The sequence below is a fragment of the Sparus aurata genome, chromosome 5 (genome assembly GCF_900880675.1).
Source record: "Sparus aurata chromosome 5, fSpaAur1.1, whole genome shotgun sequence".
Taxonomy (NCBI): domain Eukaryota; kingdom Metazoa; phylum Chordata; class Actinopteri; order Spariformes; family Sparidae; genus Sparus; species Sparus aurata.
The window spans coordinates 23932161-23942447 of NC_044191.1; the positions used below are offsets into that span (position 1 = coordinate 23932161).

General features: G+C 43.2%; 1 protein-coding gene across 1 annotated transcript; it reads left to right on the plus strand.

The window, feature by feature from the left end:
- Positions 1 to 1090: 1090 nt before the first annotated feature.
- Positions 1091 to 3363, plus strand: gas1a (growth arrest-specific 1a). The gene has a single exon (XM_030416721.1). The coding sequence runs from the start codon at positions 1713 to 1715 to the stop codon at positions 2499 to 2501; it is 789 nt and encodes a 262-aa protein (XP_030272581.1). The 5' UTR covers positions 1091 to 1712; the 3' UTR covers positions 2502 to 3363.
- The last annotated feature ends 6924 nt before the right edge of the window (positions 3364 to 10287 follow it).

Below are 10287 nucleotides of genomic sequence, written 5' to 3' on the forward strand. Positions count from 1 at the left end.
CACGTTTAACATGTTAGTGGCCATTTCAATCAACCTACATGGCTTTTCTTGTATATAACACAGGAGAAGTTATGGGACTGTTTACGTTGATTTAAATCAAACATTACGTAATTAACAAAATATTTTCATAAAAGTCATTTTCCCCCCTTAAACCTATGATTATATGGGTACAATGTCATATGCAATACTGTTGTTCATAGTACTAATCTATTATTTATTTATATTGTCAGCTATTACGCACAGCAGTATTAGTCAATATCATCTACACTGTATAGTGCAGAACAAGGCACATATCTTACACCTCTATTTGTAGTAGAAACTCTGTTTTTAAATGTAAATATATAGTTGTAACATACTGTAGTTAAATGCACAATTTCTACAGTTATTTTATAGCTTGTTACTTATATATTTGACTTTCTATCTTTTTTCTTATTGTGTTCTCTATTTATACCTTATGAAAATCTTTCTGTAGTTAGATATTTCTGTTCTAGCAGGAGCTACTGCAACGTGCCAATTTTCCCTCATGGGATCAATTAAATATTTCTGATTCTGGTAATATAACTTTTTAGTACGGACAGTAAGAAGTTATGATTAAAACCTATAGAGAATATCGGTTCCTCATATACTAAACAAGCCAAAATCCTCTGTCAGGACTTCTCTCTAAGTGGAACAAGACTTTATGCAAGAGACTGCTCCACAAATGAAATATTTATACACTTAAACATCAGTGGAGGTGTAAAAAAATTAAATAAACCTGAATAGTTTTTATCATCCTGCATGCCATGATGCTAAAAAAAAAAAGTGCTGGTGATCATAATACAGACACATGTCAAGAATGTTTTGAAGAAAATCATGTGTTTTTCCTGCTATCGCACTTTTTAAAGTGTTACAAAAGGATTCTCTAAATGATAAATCAGTAGGACTCTTCTCTCCTGAACTTCTTCTCCTTCAGCCCACCTCACCTTGTATTTCTCAAGACCATCTTCCTCCCACCATGAACTCCCGCCCCTCGCTACGTAGAAAGCCACAACAAGTGGCCGACCAATGGGAGGCACCTCGTTAATGTGTGGAGAGGGGGCTGAGGAACAGAAAGACAAACGCTCAAAGGGGAGAGAGTAGAGGACCACTTCGCGACCCTCAAGGGCTGTTGTTTTTCTGTATGCACTATTTGTTTGCACCCCCGTGCGCACTTGGACCGCTGCGTGATCCGGGCCGGTTCCACCACACGGCTCTCGGGACTTGTCCGGCGCCGCTTTTTTTTTTTTTTTTTTTTGGTTAAGACCCGCTAGCAAGGGAAAGGGACGACAAGAGGGACTCGCTGATCTGGAGGCAGTTTTTGTTGCATGAACTCCGAATCGCTGCGATGGAATGAGCGGCCGCACAAACTCTCCTAAACTTGTGGAGAACTTTTCGCTCGGCGTGCGTGTGACTCCTGCAAGTTTCCGCTTCAGCTGTCGCCCCAGTCATGTATGGATAGCGGGGAGGTTCGCTCGAGAATCCGGCTCAAATGGATCAGCGCTGACGGGTTTATGGAGCCGGGATTACACAGCGCGGTGCCAGCCTGTTGAACGCCCACACACGGGCCTATCACACACCATCTGCCTCGGAATAAACGCGACTCTCTCCAGTGAGGACACTATCCATGGAAGTGCTGTAGAAGTTTCACATATGACACCACTGTGAGCTTTGTACCGTCTCCTGCAGCCAGAACAATGGCAAGCTCTGGCTCCCTGGCACAGAGCGCCTGTAGATCAGTTTGGCCTCTCGGTTGCGTGCTTTTATTTTTTGGCTGCCTATCCGTGGCCTCGCCGTCCCACGGTCGGCGGCTGATATGCTGGCAAGCCATCATGAACTGCCAAAGCGAGCCCGAGTGCAATTACGCGTACGAACACTACACGCGCGCGTGTGGACCCGTGCTGAACGGGGAGAGGAAGAAGTGTCCGAGCCACTGCATCTCCTCGCTCGTCCAGCTCAACCTGACCAAAAACGGGCCGGCTCTGGAGGACTGCAGCTGCGCCCACGACCCGGTGTGCACCAGCACCAAGCGGGCCATCGAGCCCTGCCTGCCCAGGACTACAAGCACCGGCTGCACGGAGGCTCGGCGCCAGTGCGAGAGGGACCAGCAGTGCAGCTCGTCCATGCACGACTATCTGAACCACTGCGGGAAACTTTTCAGCGGGGCGATTTGCACGAACGCCTGCCGGAACGTGATCGCGAACATGCGTAAAATCCCCAAGGGTCAGCAGCTGGACACATGCATGTGTGACGGGACGGAAAGGGCCATCTGCGAGTTCGTGAAGAGCAGCATGAAGGCGCTCTGCTTCGACTCTCCGGTGAGGGAAGAGGGCAGCGGGACCGACTATGATGCAGACCCAGAAGGCACTGACGACCCCCCGGATCCGGATTATCCAGAGGAGCTGGGGAGTGGAGCCTCTCTTCCAGCGGCCCGCTGTGCTTTGACCCTCGTGGCATCCATTTTGGCTCTATTGCCCCTCATTTAGTCCCCGGGTTCATAATCTGCCCCGACCATTGTCCGGATAAAAAAGGCAATCTAAACTTTTGTCACTCATTGACCTGCTTCCATTGTGAGGGGCTGGAGCCTCAGAGGACTTGGACAGAGGGTGTTTTGGCGCAGGCCTCGTTTGATCTCAGAGTGAAGGATATCACATCAGGATAATTTTCTATGCAAATGAGTCCAGAAAAAAGATATTTTGCAAAAGTGCCTGAGCTCCAGGCTGCTCTCTTATCAAACCACAACACTCCACGGCTCTCCACATGCTTTGCTTACGTGATAAGCTAAATTAGATTGTCTGACTCTCCCTCAGCCACAGACTCTGATAGGAAAGATGTCACAATAGAGACACAGTCGGCTTGTTTTGGTAACAATGCAATGTTTAATCAGTACATGCTGTGCACTGCCAATCTTTTTTTTTTTTTTCTTTTTTTTTTTTTTAAGATAAGAACTATTTTTATATGACCCTGTTGCCACTTTGGCACCAGGACTGTAGGACTCACAAGTATTTAATGCTGGAATCTATGAACTTGTATATAGACTGAGGAGTTAAAGTGAAACAGTAATTTATTACATGCCACCTAGTTACATCCAAATGTTCATCATGTGAATAAAAGACTGAGAATTCCAGCTTTAAAGGGAAGTTATTTTGACTGTATTCTCTTCAAAGATAATTGTATATATGTATAGCCTATATAGATTTTTTTCCCCCCCAGAGAATCCTCTATGTTTGAGGCTATGAGATGATTTTATTCACTGTGTATAGCCTAGAGAGAGAAATGTCTAAATCCACTGTATGATTGCCTTATTGATATACTTTTTATAGAAGGCATAAAGGAAACTTGAAGATATCGTTCTTGGCTGTGAGTTATTTGTTGGCGCCACGTTGTGCCTCGATTCAGACAGAAGGGGGAATGGGTTTATTATTGTGCTTTAAAACCTCAATAACAGTTTTTGTTCAGACTTGGTTTTTGTAGAAGGTATAATTTTTATTTTTGCTACAATAAGCATGTTGTGGAAAAAATAAATGTTGGGACAGATATCACAAGCCAAGACACTGAAAACACTAGTTTGTGCTTGTTTTTATTTTCCCCTTTAAATTAAATCAGCTTGGAGTAACTTCGTATGTGGTTTATCCAGCTGATGAGTCTGAATCTTTATTTTTCACACACTTTAGACAATGTTAAACTTTGCATGACAGTTAAGGGCAGATGTGCTTGAAAAAGGCCACATTAAAGGTAAAAACAGCTTATTTTGATCCATAATATATTGATTTAAAGGGCTCAGTGTTGGCTTTGTTCATTAGTTTGCTTTTACTGTACAAATTAACATTATTATGGTTGGCAGAGGTGTGACGTTTCAAGAATTTTTAAAAGTGTTTGTCCCACAGAGTGAAACAATGTGTGTGTGTGTGTGTGTGTGTGTGTGTGTGTGTGTGTATATATATATATATATATATATATATGTATGTATGTATATATGTATGTATGTATGTATATGTATATATAAGCTCATTTAAAATGCAGGCCAGCTACCATTGTTGACTGAAAGCCTAATGACCTGAAATGTCTTGATTTAGCTGGCTGTTGTCAAAAGCAACTGGCACCATAAATCAACACAACACCCTCTCCGTCCTCCACCGACACCCTCTGCACGCAGATGTCAAAATTTACACTCACCGCCTCTTAAAGGGACAATCTGTAAAATAGAAAAATTCAAAGAAAATGTAATTTTTTCAAATGATTATTCTAATTTAGTTCAATAACAGCTATCAAAAAATAGATGGAAAAATCTATATATTTATGCTGTTTCTCAACTTTTCAAATGAATACTTCCTTTTGTCACTGATGCAAGCAAACCTTTAGCAGCATAAGACACATTAGTTGCTCAAATTCAGCAGCTGTTGTTAAACCAGATTGTGAATCATTCCTTTAATACAAATTACAAAGTGCAAAATGCGTCTGATTAGGTTTTTTATTTAAATAATCGCTTACGCAGCTGTGTGTGCATGTGGGTATTCTAATTGTTATTAATATAATTTTCACAAGATCTTGCAGATCGCGCCACCACTCTCTCTGCTCTGCTTCAGGGGCCTTTAAATCAATGATTTGCTGCAAAATGTTTTATTGGGGGGGGGGGACAAGGGCCCTCCGGCTGAATGGATGGAGGAGAAGTCGAGTGGCATCTTTGTCATGGAAATGTTAAGCACATAATAGTTGGGTAGCACAATAGGGAGGCACTTCATTCTTTCAGGCTGGCTTGACACCTCTGGAGAGCCGAGCGGCGGGGAAGCATGTGGGAACGATCTGCTGCCCCTTGGGTCTCAAGCCTCCGCTGCAGGGAAAGACGAAGGGGAAGGAAAAACACGACAGGCCGTGGAGACGGATGTTTTATCTTGAATGTGTGCCGAGCATCCCCTGTGTGTTTTTGTTAAACTATCTCTTCTACCTGCTTTTTATTTATTTCACTACTTTCTGCTTTTTTCTTTGCTTCGAGGAAACAAAAACATGAATCCAACCTTGACACAAGAACATTAATTTTCTCAAGTGAAAATGTTCCATTAAACTAAAACACTGCTGAAAAAGAACCCCCCAAATTCTCTTCATAAATATAATACCTTGTCAGTCTGTTGCAGTGTCGGTATGCGGTCTGCCTTGCATGAAGCTTTCCAGCAGGAGAAAAGCTCTGTGGCCCCAACCAGTCCTCCCCTCCTCCTCCTCCTCATCGTCCTCCTGCTTCACTTTCTTTTGCCTCTCGCGTTTGTTCAGGCGGTTTTTCAGCACTTAGAGAAAGCGCAGCGTGCGTTGATTAGGCTATAATAATGCGCGGTGTGTGAATGGATGAATGAAGTGCAAAAAATCTCACAAAACTGCAGTCTGTCATAAAATGGAAATGGCCTACAATGAGTGCTTGAATACATTTCTCAGTGTGGTGCTCACAAGGGATTTTCTTTTTCTTTTTTTTCTTTTTTTTAGGATTTTAAAGGATAAAGTATTTTTTTTCTTTTATGGTGGGATTTTAGTTCAATAAATTAAGTGGCCACAAAATGTGAAAAGTTACCTCAGCTGATAAAAAACAAAACAAAACAAAAACCTTCCTGCTGTTAAAATGCTCTCCTCTGTGTGCGTGTGTGTGCACGCGTGCATGTGTGTGTGTGTGTGTGTGTGTGCATGCATGCGTGTGCACGCGTGCATGTGTGTGTGTGTGTGTGTGTGTGTGTGTGTGTGTGCACGCGTGTGTGTGTGTGTGTGTGTGTGTGTGTGTGTGTGTGTCGGGGGGTAGGGAGGGAGGCTGGCTCTGGGTTTAATTTACAAACTGTGGCTGTTTGTGTTCCAGCTCTTTGAGCGTGTGTAAGGTATCTCTGCCATCAACTTTGCTTCAGTGAGCTCAGTTCTGTTTCTTTGGCCTCCTGAACAAAACGGCCCACACTTCACCCCATGCAGATCACTTCACCCCTTCACCCCATGCGTATCACAGCACAATGTTTACAAAGGTGCAGCTTTCTCAACCACTGACGCAGGCGGTTGTAGAAGCTCGGCAAAGCCTCGCCTGTAATGCTATCTATAATAATCCTTACAGTATTTTACTTTAAAAGAAACAAATCCTACCCTTCTTTTTCTTTTCCTTATGTTTCCTTCCACTACATTTATTCAACGTAAGAAGTCGTTGCTGTAAATTAAGGTTAAGCCGTATAGAATAACAAGACCTCTTTATTTCTCTTAGGCGTATTTGACAACATGGAATATTTGACCTTAGCCCTACTTTTCCTTGCAGTGTTTTTACTTAAGGCCCTGGCATCAGCTGGGGTGCTGTTTTTTTTTTCTTACAGAGGTGAATGGAAAACCTATATGGAACCTTTTCAGCTGGAATTTGTTTTACTTAAAAAAATCCTCTAAAAAACTGAAAAACTTAGGTGTGTCAGTGTGTACTCTGAAGACTTTGGGCCCAAACATGTGGGTTATTTGGTCGTTATAAACAGATTAATGTTTTTTGCATATGTGACTGTTTTCACAACAATTTTCCATTGTTATGAAAATACGTATTGAGCGTTATGTGCAGTTGTGGTACTGTATTTCTAATATTCTACCTTCTCAGGCCTCGGTGTGAGCTCCTTCCTCCTCATTCGTGCTGACCATATTTCTCACAGGCGTTTGTTTTCGGCCTTGGCTCCGTGCGAGCTTGTGCAGAAAGTGATGCAGAAATGGTTGGACAGTTGGAATGGCTGAGACGGAGGAGGAGGCACTGAGATGGAAAGTTCATTTGAAAGGATTTGGAAATAATCCCCTAAAGTTACCACAGGGTATTCGATGGAATGGGCTCCACCTCGACTCCCCTCTGTGCCATAGCTTAGGCGCGCATTTGTTAAGAGGTGGCCGTAAAAAGAGGTGTGTAGCTGTTGGTTGTTTCCTCGTGATTCTCTGCTCTGAATTTTGTTTTTGGTATTGTGAGTTATTTCAGTTCTCCAGATGATGCTCCCCCTCCTCGCCTTCGCTTCGTGGATTGCTCTCTGAATTTGCGCCCTTTGGAAGGAGACGCCGGTGACACGGGCGAAGCAAAGATCATTGATTTTGCATCTCTCTCATTAGCTGCTCGTCCCATGCCAGGAGACTTTTGAGAAACTCTTGTTGTTTTTCTCCCCTCTACTTCAGCTGCCACTTTGATTTCATCATGCAAGACCTCTGCTGGGTTCACAACCCTTTGAAATGAGAAAAAGGCCTGTAATCCAGTTACTCAAGCTGCAGGCCCACTCCTCGGGTCCTGAGAGAAAACCTGCGGCACTAATCCTACTGTCACCAAGAGAACACTTTGCTACCTGACTGTTTGTGGCAGCCATTTGATATATTCGCTGTTTCAAATGTTGCCGTTGAGTGTTTCACAAAGGGGGTCACAAATTGTTGCAGACTGGTTTTGTAAGTTTGTTCTGCGGTGCTTCTATAGCCGGTGTAGTGTTGGAAAAATCAAAAAGAGAAAGAAAAACCAAAACCTCATCGTAGTTTGTGAAGAAAAGAAAACCACTGGTTTGTGTAGGGAAGAAACCTGCAAATACAATTTCCCGCCTCTCTAGACTAAGCTGCAAGTTGACTACAAATGCTGATTTTTCTTTTTTTTTTTTAGGTACATGCACAGCTGCCTTATTACACTCAAGTCAAGTATGTAGTAAATGGGGGAAATTCTACAGCTTGAAGAAGGAATATTCTGACCTGACTTGTTTTAACAAAAGGTAACAAAACACATCCAGCAAAGGTGAACAGAAATGCTGCGTCTTTTCCAAAAGCTGTGGCCATGTAATCTGAACCACAGCTAGTGTGGTTTGAGTGAATCAAACTGAATTAGTACCGTGTGTGCCGTCTGTGCAGCGTCAACAACATGTTAGCAGCATCATCAAATGTCTCAGGAGAAAGACAGATAAAACTTTCATGATTCCAGCAGAGGAACCGTTTGTCGAGACAGCGAAAGAATGCGGTCAGGGGAAAACCGAAAAAAATGAAAGGTAATGAAAAGTGGGGTGAATGAATACGTTGGTATCAAGGCAACAAAATGTGCCGCGATGCAGCCAGAAGTTTGACAAGTGAAGACGCAACGGCGCGCTTTGTATGATCAATAACTTATGAATGCATTAAAATATGGAAAAAAACACTGTAGCACTGTGGGAGATTGCAAATTAACAGCTGGTTAAATGCTGAAGTGGTAAAATAAGTAGCACAAATGTGGAATAAAAAAAAACAACATTACAAAGAAGAAGAAGAAGAACAGAATAGCAGAAAGAAGAGCAAGCTCTGAAAAATGGCATTTGCTTATGTTCAAGTAAAAGGCAGTATGTTGATGTTATCATAGCAGCAAAGTCTGAGTACTGACAGGTTGATGGTCAGATCAGAAAACATTCAACTTTGAAGTGATAATCCTTGACATTTCAATCCCACTTGATTTGACAGCACTGTGGTTACTTGCGTTATCTGTAACAGTGGTTTGATAATACAGGGTCCTGAATTCACGGGGAACAAACACTCAGAAGTGCAACATATTGTTAGCTGGTGTATCACTTTTTACAGCGCAGCCAAAGAAAACGTATGTTGTAGGCAAGTGTAGGTATGTGATTCCTGTGCAGGATAGGCGGACCCCGCCACAAACAGGAAACTGCTATATATGGAGGTATAACAGAATGTCAAAACCAGGTTTGGGGTGACATAACTCTAAAATGGCAGACAGCTGTTCGTTTCTACCAGCAGCCATTGTTCGGCTGCGTCTTTTAACCTTCACCATGATCGTTCCCTCACCTTAACCACCTGTTTTTGTGATGAGCATTATGAGAGAGCTCTCCTGACCTTAAAACAGTACTTGCTAACATAACCGAATATGTATATGAATATTGATCTGCTGATCGGGGGTGTTGAATAAGAAAGTGCTTAAGGAGCCTAGACTAGCACTGTTCTGTGCTGTTTCATTTGGAGTTCATTGTTTTATTTTTAGCCTAAAAGTCTTCTTATAGACAACTCTTTTTGATGGGATCATTGGCAGAAATTGAATATCGTGAACAACCTCAACAAATGTACTGTACTGTTAGATAGATGCTTTTATGAAACACTAATTAACCCTGAAAGTAAATGTGTACACGCAGCTGGCAAATAATGACATAAGGTTAGATTTCTGAGCACTTGGCAGTGTTTCATTGACTAATTGGTATCGATCGGACCTCTCAACTCCCCACAGTTATATTACAGTCAGTCGGTCCGGATAGTAAATTCTACTTTACAGCCCTTTCAATGAAGTTTTGAACAGTTTCTATCATGTTCTAGAGCGAAGCTGCACCCTCCATCAGTCCGTAACAGCCAGCGGGTCCAGCTGCTCTGCAGGCTCGGGGGGACATTCCCGGCATGTTCACACATCACTGGAGGAGCTGGAGTGTTTGCCTTTCACTTTGACCACAACACAAACAACTTGGCCCACAAATAAACAAAACACGAGGCAGGGGCCGCGAGTGCAGCAGGATGCAGTCCAAAGAGACACAGAGACAACGAGTCCGGGCCTCCTCTGTTTGTTTGAGTTCGTGTTTGTGTTTACGTGTGTGTGTACACGCTGGTGTGTATGCAAATGCTTGCAGTGTGTGGAAGTCAGCGTCTGTTTGTGGAGGATAGCACTTTAACAGATTTCAAGGTAAATGGGGAGGCTTGTCATGCTTTTTTTTTCTTTTTCTTAGCGAGGGATGCACCAAAGCTGTTCAGCCACTCATCTCTTTTTCCCAGCATGATTACCCAGAACCAACCTTTACCTCCAGAAAGCCTCTTATCGCTGTGCACTTTTGAGAGGCCTCCACAATTCAAGGAATTAGAGGAGAGGGGGCAGAGGAAAGGGGGGAGGGGCAGGGACGAGAGACAGAGAAAGAGACAGAGAGAGGAAAACACAAAACTTGCTGACACGGGGCATAACTTAATTTCCACGGTAGGGGGACAGCTGTGCAGTGTAATCTGCCATGGCAGCCCATTCAGACTTCAATGGCAGGCTTGACCCGCCAAGGAAAACTCCAACTGCAGCCAGTCCCCTCTCAGTGATGGAGGTGGTGACCGGGCCACCATTTATGGGCTTGTCTTAAAGAAACATACCCTTCACTCTTGTTATTGATAACACCCCCAGCCCCCAGATACACACACACACACACACACACACACACACACACACACACACACACACACACACACACACACACACATTCAGCAGTGAGATTCTTTGCTGTTGAATAGCAGGAGGCCACATGAGTTTTTAGTTCAGCTCAGCTTCCC

What these genes read in the sequence shown, in the direction of transcription:
- gas1a (XM_030416721.1), top strand. Translation starts at nt 1,713, where the DNA reads ATGGCAAGCTCTGGCTCCCTGGCACAGAGCGCCTGTAGATCAGTTTGG.